The sequence below is a fragment of the Carassius gibelio genome, chromosome A6 (genome assembly GCF_023724105.1).
Source record: "Carassius gibelio isolate Cgi1373 ecotype wild population from Czech Republic chromosome A6, carGib1.2-hapl.c, whole genome shotgun sequence".
In the NCBI taxonomy this organism is placed as follows: domain Eukaryota; kingdom Metazoa; phylum Chordata; class Actinopteri; order Cypriniformes; family Cyprinidae; genus Carassius; species Carassius gibelio.
Genome location: NC_068376.1, coordinates 22,651,867 through 22,666,185, shown reverse-complemented (window position 1 = coordinate 22,666,185; position 14,319 = coordinate 22,651,867). Strand labels below are relative to the sequence as shown.

The 14,319-nt window shown below is 37.6% G+C and overlaps 1 protein-coding gene across 2 annotated transcripts; it reads left to right on the top strand.

Moving 5' to 3' along the window:
• Positions 1-86: 86 nt before the first annotated feature.
• LOC128015725 (eukaryotic translation initiation factor 4B) lies at positions 87-8,225 on the top strand. 2 transcript variants are annotated; one of them, XM_052599798.1, is made up of 15 exons: positions 88-226; positions 1,996-2,136; positions 2,552-2,757; positions 2,884-3,000; positions 3,082-3,136; positions 3,229-3,375; positions 4,220-4,357; positions 4,559-4,681; positions 4,786-5,047; positions 5,272-5,345; positions 6,570-6,813; positions 6,921-6,949; positions 7,043-7,172; positions 7,532-7,604; positions 7,848-8,225. In XM_052599798.1, exons 1-15 carry the CDS (start codon positions 214-216, stop codon positions 7,917-7,919), a joined length of 1,824 nt encoding a protein of 607 aa, XP_052455758.1. In that variant the 5' UTR covers positions 88-213; the 3' UTR covers positions 7,920-8,225. The 2 variants fall into 2 exon arrangements, with proteins under 2 accessions (XP_052455759.1, XP_052455758.1); XM_052599799.1 differs by lacking the exon at positions 7,532-7,604 and having other exon boundaries at positions 87-226.
• The last annotated feature ends 6,094 nt before the right edge of the window (positions 8,226-14,319 follow it).

Genomic DNA, 14,319 nt, shown 5'->3' with positions numbered 1-14,319 from the left:
ATCCATCTAAAAAATATAATAATACCAGACTTATGGATTTTTTTTAAAGTTTGGTTGTTGCATTCTGTTTCCTGAAATGATTAATAACAGGTTTCACGTCCTCACAAGTGCAACTTGTTAAACATGTTGTCGTGTGCTTGTGATGCCTGCCAGCCCCCGTGACAAATCCCTGACGCCTTCATCCGGGACTCGACCATCAGAACACTCTCCAACATGGCGGCGTCAGGTGAGAATAATGCGCTCCGCGCTCGGCCTACATTTAAGGCTTTCTTTGCGAAATATCACTAAACAAGTTTGTAAAACCCTCTTGGTTTAAAACGTAATGGTTATAGCATTCACTGTGCTGCACTGCTAAATATACTGAGAAAATATTCTTAAAGCATGAAGGATTAGTTGTATTGGGGAAGCCTTCTGCGCAAATGAATTAGCCTGTGTGCTAGCTGCAAAATGACGTGCATCGCCTGTTTTGTTATCCTCTTGCGTTTTAGAACGGAAAGATTTCGCAGATGGATGTTCGGGCGTTTTAATGTACGCGTAAATGTATAAGGTTAATGCACGGAAAGTAAATTATAGCGCGTGAAGTTTAGAACGGTGCTAATAACCCGTGCTTGGCGCGCATGCGCAGTACGATCCAGAGGAGGGACCGGAGAGGTGACCACGTGCGTGGAGCAAATAGACGTTCTCTCGTCTTTTTTGACAGAACGGCGGTTGGATTGGTGATTTAGATTTATTTGTGTTACTTTTTTATATGTATATGTGATCACCGAAAAGATTTGTTAACGGACTCATTCGCTGCAGTTAAGTCGTTACGCCTGTAGGTGGCGATTGACTTTTTGTGTCGAGTCATTGAATAAATATTTTTTTGAATAACTAATTGATTAGATTAAATTTGAGCAATCCATTACCAAACATCTCCTACTATCTCATACTAAAATGTATGTGTCAAGAGTTCTTTAAAGACAATTCAGAAAGAGTGTTTAAGTGTCCCCAAAAAATGCATCAGTGAGTTAAAGAGTGTTTCAAAGGCTTGTACAACCAGCCTAAATGTCCAGAACTTATGCAAATACAGCTCTTATCTTCTTGAGCTGGGAAAGACTGAATTATCTGAAACCGTTTCTTAATGATACATCTGAATGACATTTAAAATCAGTAATAATATTTGACACCAGTGGTATTATAAATTGAGATTCTGATCTTTTTCAGGCTTGTCCAGTTAATGCATATACGAATTGCGGAGTAAAACAAACATAATGTGAATGTGCCTTATGTTACCCTTTTCCACATTGCAGAGTGTCAGCAACACATCTTTTGCACAAGGTGTGACATTGCTCACTGGTGTGAAAGCTATTAGTGTATATTCTGGGTTTCGTGCAATTAAATGAAGGGTGTGAAGTGGTTTTTACATGGAAATCCTCTACACGTGTAGTGACATTTCACTTCTAAAGCAGGCAGATATTAGTGAATAAACAAATAATGTGATAATGTTCTTTAAATAAGCCTAACTTTTTTTATTATTTTTTTATTTGCGCATAGTCATGCTTTGTCTGTTATCTGTGACACTACGTGTCCCAGCTAGGGTGGGGATGTTAAAATGTTCTTCTTCTTCTGAATGTTAATGGTGGCATGAAATAAAAATTCTGTTTTCCAAATGCATCTTACTGTAAACATTTAATTTGTGCATATGTTTCTTTGTTTTGACCTTTTAAAAAGCCATTACATCTTTTGGTGTAATGAGTTTGCCAGATTTTCCAGTCGTTCTGTTCGTCCTTTTACTCACCCTAAAGTTGTTTTAAACATTTATGAGTTTCTTTGTTCTGTTGAACACAAAAGAAAATGTTTCGAATCGATGAATATTGGTAACCAAGCACTTGAAGGTAGCCATCCACTTGTATAGAGTGACTTATATAAAGTCAATGGCTACCATCACCTGTTTGGTTCAACATATTTCTCAAATAAGTTATGGCATTCTCATAGCATCAGTTTTTCATTCTTTAGCTAAGAAGAATAAGAAGAAGGGGAAGACCCTGACCCTGAATGACTTCCTTGCGAATGATGGCAGTGGCAGTGCGCCCCCCAGTTACCCCAGCGCAAAGACCACCAGCTGGGCAGACGAGACCGATGACTTGGAAAGTGATGGTGAGTGAAGGCTGTAACACATTATGGATGTCTTAATTTCTTAATTTTCAAACATTAAATCATCAGACTTAAGTAAGGAAAGATTGTTGGTGCATGTTGTATTCCCAAATGCTTACTAAAGTCCCTCAAATTCAGATGCAGTGATAGAGCAGCACTTGCTGTAATAAATTATTCAGCCCTAACATGGAGCTAAAAAATGTAGTGTGTACCAGTCACATACTACGCAGTTTACTGGCTAAAAATGGCAGGCTCTGACTTTTGGCAATTTGTGTTGACTCTTCCAGACTGTAGAGCGGGGCAAAAATATTGTCAAGTCTTAAGAAGGCAAAATACTACCGTTGGTCTGATGTATTTTACGATCCAGGCATTGAAATCATATTCTGTGATAGTCAAGTTCTGTATTCCTTCTCTTTAGTCTCAACTTCTTGGCATGGTGCAGAGGATACATATCGAGCTCCTCCCATCGATCGCTCCATCCTGCCAACTGCGCCTCGTGCAGCGCGGGGACCAAACATTGACCGCTCTCGGCTGCCACGCGGTCCACCCTACACCGCCTTTCTTGGTAACCTTCCTTACGACGTCAGCGAGGAATCCATCAAAGACTTCTTCAGGGGTCTTGGGGTCAGTGGGGATCTGCATGTTTAGAAACAGGATGTCTAGATAATACACTTACATTCAGAGTCTTTCGTAGCGGCTTTGACAAATGCAGGTTGCGTATAACTGGATGTGTTTTGTGTGTATTCTCAGATCAGTGCAGTACGTTTGCCACGGGAGCCTAGTAACCCAGAGAGGCTTAAGGGTTTTGGTTATGCAGAGTTTGAAGATGTTGAATCATTCTTGAGTGCTCTCAGTCTAAATGAAGAGGTGGGTCGTCTGTAAAACACTGACCTCAGTGCATTACCTTTGTTTTCTGTTTTGAGTTAACATTGCATTACATTTGTGTAGAATCTTGGGAACAGACGGATCCGGGTGGATATTGCGGATTCATCCAATGACAAAGGTGAAAGATGATATACATGATGTCTTTGCCTCTCGACTAAATTAATATTTCATTTAATTACTAAAATTAACATTTATTTATATTTCTTCCAGAGAGGGATAGTGGATCAATGATGGGGCGAGACAGGGATAGAGGTCGTGGGATGGACAGTGGCCCTGATAAGACAGATTCTGATTGGAGGGCACGGCCAAGCGGGGACAAGGATGATGGTCCACGCAGAGATGACGGATTCGGGGACAGTACGTTAAACAGATGCACACTCTGTATCATGCTTAAACTAGTGTTAATTTTGACAGAAAATGTGGATTTGTCTTTTTTAAAGGGATATTTCACCAAAAAAATCAAATTACACCATGATTTACTCACCCTCAAGCCATCCTTGGTGTATATATATATACATCCTTGGTGTATATAGTGGGGAAGTCGTGGCCTAATGGTTAGAGGGTTGGACTCCCAATTGAAGGGTTGTGAGTTCTAGTCTCGGGCCGGACGGAATTGTGGGTGGGGGGAGTGCATGAACAGCTCTCTCTCCACCCTCAATACCACGACTTAGGTGCCCTTGAGCAAGGCATCGAACCCCAACTGCTCCCCGGGCGCCGCAGCATAAATGGCTGCCCACTGCTCCGGGTGTGTGCTCACAGTGTGTGTGTGTTCACTGCTCTGTGTGTGTGCATTTCGGATGGGTTAAATGCAGAGCACAAATTCTGAGTATGGGTCACCAATACTTGGCTGAATGTCACTTCACTTCACCCATATGTCTTCTTTCGGACAAATTAAAACATGTCCCGTCTCTTCCGAGCTTTATAATTGCAATGAAAGGGGGATCAAGAGTTTGAAGCCCAAAAAAGTGTGTCCATCCATCATAAAAAGTACTTCACATAGCTTCAGGGGGTTAATAAAGTCCTTCCGAAGCAAAGCGATGTATTTGTTTGACAAATATCCATATTTATCAAAACTTCTTAAAACCGCAATCTCTAGCTTCCACTAAATTTTGTGCACATGTTCACAGAAGAGTGGCATTTCAGATGATGACGTGGCTGTAGTGTAAGCTTTAGTGAGATGCCTTGTGGTATTTTTTTGCAGGGTCACGTGACCGCTTTGAGTCGGACCGATTCAGAGATGCTCCGAGGCGTGATGATCGTTATGACAGCGGTCGCGATCGCTTCAGTGGAAGAGATCGCTTTGACGACCGAGACCGAAGGGATCGCTATGATGACAAAGGTAGCGCAGACTGTGATTTTGGAAGTTTGTAGCATTTCGTCCATTTTTTCTGCTTATTCACACAAAAGATTGCTTAATTTCTCATGTGATACCCAAATTGAATGTAAGTGCTAGTTAAGTTCTCTATGAGGTTCTGTGTTTTTGGTGTGTTATGAGTTAATGTTTGCTTTGTAAGTAATGCTATGGTTGTGATTGTCTAAGGTTATGACTCACGTGGTGGACGACGAGGATTCAGCAGTGGCTTCAAGCGAGACAATGATGACTGGCGTGATGGAGATCGAGAAGAGCGTTCAGAAAGGAGGGATGATGGACAAGATGAGAGGGGTACATCAGACAGTGTTCAGGCAGAAATTAAATGTTTCAGGTTTAAAGATACAAGTTTAATATCAGGAACGTTGTCACTAATCATATGAGATTTCTCATTCCAGCCCCTACACAGAGGCCCAAGTTGAACCTGAAGCCACGGAGCATCCCAAAAGAGGAGGAACAGAGTGGAAGCTTGTCCCCGCAGAGTGATATAAGGGTGGCTAATTCCAGCAGGACTTCCTCTATATTTGGGGCAGCCAAACCTGTGGACACGGCTGCTAAGGAAAGAGAGATGGAGGAGAGGCTGAAGAAAGAACAAGAACGACTCCAGAAACATTTGGAGGAGGACAAGAACAGGGCATCGGAGAGACGACCACGAGATCGGTGAGAAAGGATGAATAGATGGGTTGATGGAAAAGTGCTTGGGTCTAACTTGGTGTAAAAATAGACTAAAATGAAGTGAATCTCATAGGGATCTTGGGGATGGTTGAAATTGAATACAGCTCGGGAACTGGAGTCTCTGAAAACGTAACTGTAAAAATTGTGATCAAAGAGTATTTTGAGAATTTGTGTTTGAATTTCTCTTTTTTTTTTTTTTTTTTCTTCAGAGACTTGAGTTGGAGGAATGAACAACCACCTGAAGAGCGTCGACGCACGGGAAGTGAATCCTCACAACCTAAAGGTAATAAATACATTTATGCATGTTTTACTCTTTACTTTTTGGTTGATTCTTATGATTTTTATAGTAATCAGGCCAGATTCAGTTTATTTTATATTATTTTTTATCAAAGATCATTTATTTATATAAAGTGTGTGCTGTGTATTTATATACTGTTTTATTTACTTTGTTTCTTCTAATGAATATAGCCATGTTAGCTGGCATGGCACTAAATTATAAACCATTATCAGAGCATGTATATTAGGTATGCGCTAATATTAAATGGCGAATTCTTGTATAAGGGCTATATTAGCTTTATGCTACGGGGTTGTTGAATCCTTGAATCTTATTGGCTGATGAACGTTCTAAGTCATGCAGTTATTTTCAGGGAAACGCACAGCTAAAGTAGTTACAGAAAGGTCTAAACCGCATTACATGTCAAGATCACTTCTCCAAATAATTTCAGTTATTTCAAAGTTCCTTACAAAATACCACAGCAAAATAATCACAGGAAGCACTTTCTTTGAGAATGACAGATAATGTTTAAAGCTGTGTCATTAAGTAAAATATAAATATTAGATGAAAAAATGAACTTAAATGATCATTATAAATGTTTAAGTTGAGGTACTTCAATTACTTTAATACTAAAATTAATATACATTAAAGCTAAATATAAAAATTTGAAAGAACGAATATGTATGAAATTAATGAAAATTTGTAAGGTACATAAAATTGCTGAACCTTTAAATAAAATTTCAATGAATTCAAAACCTACAAATAGAAGCTAATTCAAAATATTAAATACTGTATTTGTATGTAAATATTACTAAAATAACAATCATTTTGTACAATGAAAGTAGACTTTTTTTCATAGTTTGACTGGTCCTGCGACTTATAGTCATGTGCGACTTATTTATCAAAATTAATTTGACATGAACCAAGAGAAATGAACCAAGAGAAAACATTAGCGTCTACAGTCGCGAGAGGGCGCTCCATGCTGCTCAGTGCTCCTGTAGACTACCACTGAAAACATAGACCACTCTCTGGCGGCTGTAGACGGTAATGCTTACTCTTTGTTCTAAATAAATGCGACTTATAGTCCAGTGTGACTTATAGTCCGAAAAAAAATATGGTATATATTTATTATAATTATTATTATTTAATTTTTTTCAAGCAAATATGCCTAAAAAAGAAGATCCTGCCAGTAGTTAACATGGTGTTAAATACTTCTGTATCTGTGATGTTCAGGATCTAGGAGTCAAGACGGTGAACATTCAGAGAATGAAGTCCTCAGTGGACAGGAGGATGAGCCGACCTCTCCTGCATGTCCATCACCCTCTTCTAGTCAGGGTGCGCTCCCGCTGAAAGTTATGCCAGCTCCACCACCTAAAGAAAATGTCTGGGCCAAACGCAGCACAGGGGGTGGTGCTAATGAGAAGGAAGGACCACCCTCAGCTGCCCCTAGCAACAAAAGCGCTCTTAAACCCAACAGGTGTGATTTCTCCCACAAATAATGGAAATACAAATATAAAATACACAATGATGAAGCACAAGTAACACTCATGCGCTTTTTGTTTTTCTCTGTCACTGTTTCTCTAGGTCAGAAGAAGAGAGAGTATCAGGCAAAGGTTAAAAGTCTCCACATTAAAACTTCAGAAGATTGGAAAAAAAACATATGAATATATACAGTTTTCTCACTTGTCTGTTTTTCTGTTTGTTAGATGAAAACCGGGTTGATGGCATTCGAAAGGATAAAGTTGTGTCTCAGGGAAGAGGAGGAGAAGGAGGATGGGGTCGGGGACGAGAAGTTGACTGCCCAAATAAAGAGAAACCGAGAGAACCTGCAGACAGGTGACATCCTTCATTAATGTGAATTTGTCTTGTACTTTATAGACTCCATAGACATCACATTGACTGAAGGGCAGTACCTGAATCTGATATATTGTTAGAGGAAAAGAATGCTAGACTTTTCTGTGTGTTGAAGCAAATGGGAAATACTACGCTCTAAAACTGACTTTTAAATAGTCCATACATCTAGCTAATAAGCTAGTTGTCACGTTTTTTTTCTGCTGCGTGATCGGCTGTTAGATTGATCCATATCAAGTACGAATGTGTGGAGCTTATCATCGCTAATGTAACACATACATTTGATCATGATCTTGATATAATTTTATCTATTCTTAAACCCTGTCATGTATTTTAATTAAAAGGAAGGAGGTCAGACGGGAACAAGATCCCAGAATAGCCTCAGAACCAAAGAAATATGAAGAGGGCACTCCTCCTGTGAGTACTTTATCTGGTCCTGACCCCTCAGTGAGCAGACATAGTCTACATTACAAGAAGAATTAGACCCCAAATATGATTTGTAGAAACCTTCAAATTAGTGCAGTTGTTCAGCCCTCTGTGTTGTAAGACTTGTGGGAGAACTACTAATTCAGTGAGAAATACTGAAGATTATTTTCTTGATGCCAGAGTCTTGCTCATCACAAACATTAAGGTTTATAAACTTTCTTTTTGTCACTACAGCAATTCAGCTCTGCAAGTAAGTACGCTGCCCTACTAATGGATGGAGACCAGGGAGAAGATGAAGAGGAATGAACAGTTAGGAAGGATCAATTAATGACAGAAACGGAGTACAGATGAAAAAAGCAACTGAACGATCAAATGAAGGGTTCATTAGAGCTCATGCTGAGGGAATGGGATGGTTTAAGGGGTACCCACAATGCTGTTCTCTGTCACGTTTATGGGAATTTAAACCGGTATTCCTAAAACTGGCTCATTTTAATTAAAACGAAAACAAAATCATTGCAGTACGTAGATTAATGCATTCTTACATATAGACATATGAAAATCATTGTTCATTTGACCGTCATTGTAACAATAAAAAAATATAAGATACTGTAACTTGTCTCTGAATTCCTTTTTTGGTTAATTCAGTCAGCAATTGCAATATGATGCATAGTAACTTTTTTATGGATCTTATTTAACTGTTCAATCATAATGTTGTGTTAAAGCATTATGTTGTGTTGGAATGCCATAAAACATGGCACATTTTTGTTGAAACGGGCCTTGTTTTCCCACTGAAGACTTCAATATCAGAGACCGCAGAAACGCCCTCAAAACTGAGGCGTATGCCGTAGGATAGGCTTTCAACTTAAAGCTTTTAAATGCTTTAGATTGAAATTCAAGGTTTCTGCTTGTTTTGTTCATCCTTTCATCTCAAACCTGTGTAGCATTATGTTCTCAAAGGGCATGATATGTAATGTAATTGTAACTGTCCAACACACTGATGCTGTGCTGATCCTCCCAGTCCCTTGGTGATTGAGCATTGAAAAGCTGTCCCAAGACCCTTAATGCTTTTCCTTCCCAAGGATTTTATTATTAATTTAAACCCTAAAATCTGACTGCATGTAAATTCACAGTTGATCTACTTTGACTGATTTTGAGCTTTGTGTTTCTCAAGGTATTTTTCACTACTGATTTATTGGAAGGATTTTGCAGGCCAATCTCGGGTGGAGGAATTATTATTATTTTTTGCATTTTTGTAGCATTTTTTGTGCTCTTATTCTCTTTCATGTAGCGCGATTTGAGGGCTGATATTTCCTTACAGAACTACAGCAGTGCAAATATAAGCTAATATAGCTAATATATATAATTTTGAAATAAAGTTGCATGATCTCGCATTTTCGCTTAATATGCTTTGTACTCGGCTGAACTCTGTTGCATTCCCTTTAATTACGGTAGTGCATTGTCACTTTGTCCACGTGGAAATACTGCAGCTCAGTAGGTGCGTTTACATGGACACTTTTTGCTTCCAACGGATTGAATTCATTCTGACAATTAAAAACAGTCTCTGGTGTAGTGATTAATCAGATTTGATGATCGTAATGTTTTTATGTTTTCCTTGATGACTTTTATAAACAACCATGGCTCTGTGGTTTGCCATTATTGTGTCTTTTAGGTCAGAAAAAATTATATTTACATATCTTCTAGTTAATGTCTAATGAAAAACAAAAGTTAACTGTAATGATAAAAATGATTACAACGTTCACCGAGTATAACCTATTTCTACACCAACACACAGCCGGCGCCACTTTATCTAGGATAGATTCTGATTGGCTGTGTTTGTGTCATCTGGAAAAAAAGATCGTTCTGAAAGTTATTCTAACGATATCGTTTTTCTGTTATAGTTATCATTCCATATCATGGGATATGGAACTAAAACGGTGTTATTGTTCTTACAGTGAACATGACTTAATTTACAATTTTAAGGTATGGTAACAGTGCAATTTATGAAAATTGCAACACATTTACACCAAAAACAATAATTCATTAACGCTTACTATTTCAGCGTTTACTCCAAAGACGACGCCACTTAAATCCGCAACGGCAGATCCATGATTGGCTGTCAAAATGTTTGAATAATTCAAGTGTAAAAAAAAAAAAAAAATATATATATATATAGTCGTGGCCAAAAATATTTGCTCACTTGGTAAATATGATCAAAGAAGGCTGTGAAATGTGATTTGTATATTGTTAATCGTTTTGATCTTTTATTTAAAAAATCACAAAAACGTATCCTTTCATTAGATAATAAGATTTTAAAATGGGGAGGTCATTATTAGATAAAGTTTTTTCTCAAATACAAATTAGCCACAATTATTGGCACCCTTTTATTCAATACTTTTTGAAACCTTCATTTGCCAGTTTAACAGGTCTAAATTTTCTTCTAAATAATGCTTGATGAGGTGAAAGAACACCGGACAAGAGATCAGAGACCATTCCTTCATCCAGAATCCCTCCAGACCCTTTAGATCCCCAGCTCCATGTTGGTGCTTCTCCTCTTCAGTTCACTCCTCTCATTTTCTATAGGGTTCAGGTCAGAGGACTGGAATGGCCATAGCAGAAACTTGGTTTTGAGCTCAGTGACCCATTTCTGTGTTGTTTTTGAGGACTGTGTTTCGATTATTGTATGGTTGGAATATCTAAACATGGCCCAGTCAGTCAATTACTGATTTTTTTTCTCTGTTGGTATTTGATAGAATCAAAGATGCCATGTGTCTAAACAAGATGTCCAGGACCTCCAGCAGAAATATAGGCCCACAACATTAAAAATACAGCTGTATTCATTGTACACATTGTACACTTTATTCAGGGTACTTTTTATCTCTGTGTTCATCAAACCCATCATAAGTGTTTGCTGCTAAAAAGCTCATTTTTAGTTTCATCTGACCATAGAAGCCAGTCCATTTGAAGTTCCAGTCATGTGTGGTAACTGAATATGCTGGAGCTTGATTTTTGATGAGCTAGGATAATTTTTCTTGTAACCCTCCCAAACAACGTGTTGATGTAGGTGCTGTTTGACAATTTTTTTTTTTTTTAAGATTTCTGAACCCGAGACAACTATTTTCTGCAATTCTCCAGCTGTGATCCTTGGAGAGTCTTTATCCACTCAAACTCTCCTTCTCACCGTGCATTAGGATGATATAGGTACATCCTCTTCCAGGCAGTTTCATAACATTTTATGTTGATTGGAAATTCTTAATTATTGCCCCGATGGTAGAAATGTGAATTTTCACTGCTCTAGGTCTTTTCTTAAAGCCACTTCACTAATTTGTGACGCTCAATTATCTTTTGCTGCACATCAGATATATTTTCTTTGTTTTTTTTTCTCATTTTGATGGATGATTAAGGGAATTTGGGTTTTGTTTTCCCTCCTCTTTATATTTCTGTGAAACAGGAAGCCATGACTGGATAATTTCATGTTTATAATCACGCTGGAGTGCTCAAAATTGTGAATGTGAATGGGAATATACTTCAGAGATATTCTACTCATAAGCATTTCTGAGTAGGCATGGGTGCCAATAATTATGTCCAGCGAGTATTTGAGTATTTTGAGTATTATATTAAAAATAAAAGATCACAAGAATTAACAATGCAGATCAATTTTCACAGCCATCCATGATCATATGTACCAAGGGTGCCAATATTTTTGGCCATGACTCTATATATATATATATATATATATATATATATATATATATATATATATATTAATCATTCAGCTGTAAAAAAAAAAAAAAATAACCAAAAAACCTTTATGAATTGGTAGATCTTGTTAACTGTTTTGTTTGGTATTTTGAATCTCTTGGCTTTGTTATTTCACTCAAATAGTTTTGTGTGTGCAAACGTGTAAAAACAGTCCTTGTAGTCATAAGATGAGGTCATAAAGTTCCTCATCTAATGAATATATGGACTGTTTCTAAATTCTGCATTATATGTGTATGATAATTATGCAGTAATCAGAAAACCTTGAATTGATTTGAAATGCAGTATCACTTCAGAATATGAAATGCTATACTGTGATGACATCATGATTATTTAGAACTAAACAATGCAATCTACTTTAAATTGTAGTTTGTTTTTTTGACAAACACTTATGTATAGATATTTTGAGAAAAGTAGCTATGAAATAAATGGGAGAGTGGGGAGGGTTAGGCAAACATTTATTTAAATGAATATCTTCAACAAGATGATTCTGAAGATGCTAGATCTGTCTTGTAACCTTCATTAACATAATTTCTGACAAATGACAACTCTTCTACCTCAAATTATTTTTGTGCTACAAACCTTTTATATTTTTGACAGTCTTACTACAACTGCTGTTGCCTCAGGAAGATGGTCCTTCTCCCCCGTAGTCCATTAATTCATTTAAGGGGGGGGGGGGGGGGGGGGGGGTGAAATGCTATTTCATGCATACTGAGTTTTTTACACTGTTAAAGAGTTGGATTCCCATGCTAAACATGGACAAAGTTTAAAAAAGTAAGCACTGAGAGCACAACAGACGTTCACTGATCAGAGCGAGAGTGAAATATCACAAAAGATGTGTGTTTTTGGTTGCCAGGGCAAGACAACCCTGCACAGATTACCAAAAAAAAAAACAGCATTAAGGGACCAGTGGATGGAGTTTATTTTTACAGAGCATCAACGGAGTTGTGCAAGTGTTTTTATTTGTTCCCTGCATTTCGAAGATGCTTGTTTTACAAACAAGGCCCAGTTTGACGCCGGATTTGCGTATCGTTTATTTCTTAAGGATAATGCAGTCCCAACGAAAAAGGGTCACGATCGTGTGTTGGAACCGCAGGAGGTGAGTAAAACTGCTTCAAATATCTCTGTGTTGTTCACTTAGCTATCGGCGCGTAAGCACATCAAGTAAACAACATGCGATGTTGTCATCAAACTGCACTTTCCACATGTACAGCTTAAAAAAAAGAAAAAGAAAAAAAAAAAAAACACATATAGTGGAACTTAGTCATTTTCCAAAACCGCTAAGCAAATATATACAGTTTCAGTACATACCACATAGAGACGTTGTTGCTGATGCTGCTCTTGTTAAATAAATTTTGTTAAATTGTTCTGGATCATAAAAATACGCTGAATCTGACTGTAAGCCATGGTTTGTTTTGGATGTTTTTTCCCTCACGGTAATGTCACAGCTTCCAAACGCTCTCAACGCAAAAGCCTACTGGCGCTCGTGATTGTTTAGCTCCGGCCACACGTCACGCCTCCAGCCGGTCATGTTTTTCTGGGAAAAATCGGTACAGACTATCTTTCTCGTATGAATATAATAAAACTAAAGACTTTTTGGAGTTATGAAGGATGCAGTACTACTCTATAGGTACTCAAGATTAACAGGATATTGAGTGAAAACGAGCATTTCACACCCCCTTTAAATGATGTTACAACTCACCCTGTTTTACAGAAACTTTATTATGAATGGAGTTTTATTCATAGAAGAGTTTTTGTGGTTTCATGTGCTTCACAGTAACTTATTCAGTATCACACCCACACATGCAGATGCAAGGCCAGTGAAACGGATGTGGAGGAAGGAGAACAGATGCTTTGTTGTCTCATTCTACCAATGAAAGATGGAGATGAGGAGGAACAGAAGACCTAAAGCTCTCTTTGTGTGGACGTAGGGAATGGATGGTGGAGAGATGTTGGAATACAACCTTTAGGGGTTGTGTGTCTGTTTGTGTGGATCTGCCACAATGTTTATGTTTATGTCTTCTGTAAATCATTCAGTATTTGGAATCATTATAGTCAGTAGTTTCAGAAAGGGGTCTGTTGAATTGGGGGTCCATGGAGAACATGTAAAACATACAAGTTGTTATTTTTAATCAATTGGTAATGTTTTAACTAATAATCTGTTTAGTGTAATGTAGTAATGTTAATGTGCTTTATAAAAGTTATCAGAGTAATACTTTACAATACAGTTACACTCATTAACATTAGATAAAGCATTATCGTGAACTAAAAAAAAAAACAGCAAAAACAAAGCATTTATTGATCAAGTTTCATTTTAAGAATATTGTTAATTCAAGTTCATTCATAATGCATTCATATTCATTTTACGCAGCTTGAAATGTTAAAATGCATGTTGCCACAACAAATCACATTCTGCTGTATATTTAAATTGACTACAATTATATATTTATATTAACAGCTATATAATTATTATATAGTGCTTGGAGTGGTTTGCCTGACATTCCATAAGAGTGTTTATTTTATTTTCCCCAATATCAACATTTGTATTTTAGGGGATGTCAGCATCCAGTACTCTTTATTAACTGGTTCTGTTATGAATGTCCTTACTGTCACTGCTTAATTGCAAGTGAAAAAGAAATATGAAGTGTAAAGCTGTGTTTTCTTTTTTTTTCTTTTTTTTGCTGTGGAGAAGAATATTTTCTGAAAGGATATTCCTGTCAATGAACCCCTCCCCCCAACACACACACAAACACACGCTCCCTCACAGTAACACATCCATGTCCACGTTCCATGTCCGTCATTAGGTGGCAAGTTGACTCTTTGGGGTCAGGCAGCTTTAGTATGTTTATGTGCTCTTAGAAAACTAGCTTATAGGATTGAGAATGTATGTAAATAGAATATTTCCACATAACACATTGTAAGCAGTGACAAAACACTTACATGACATGTG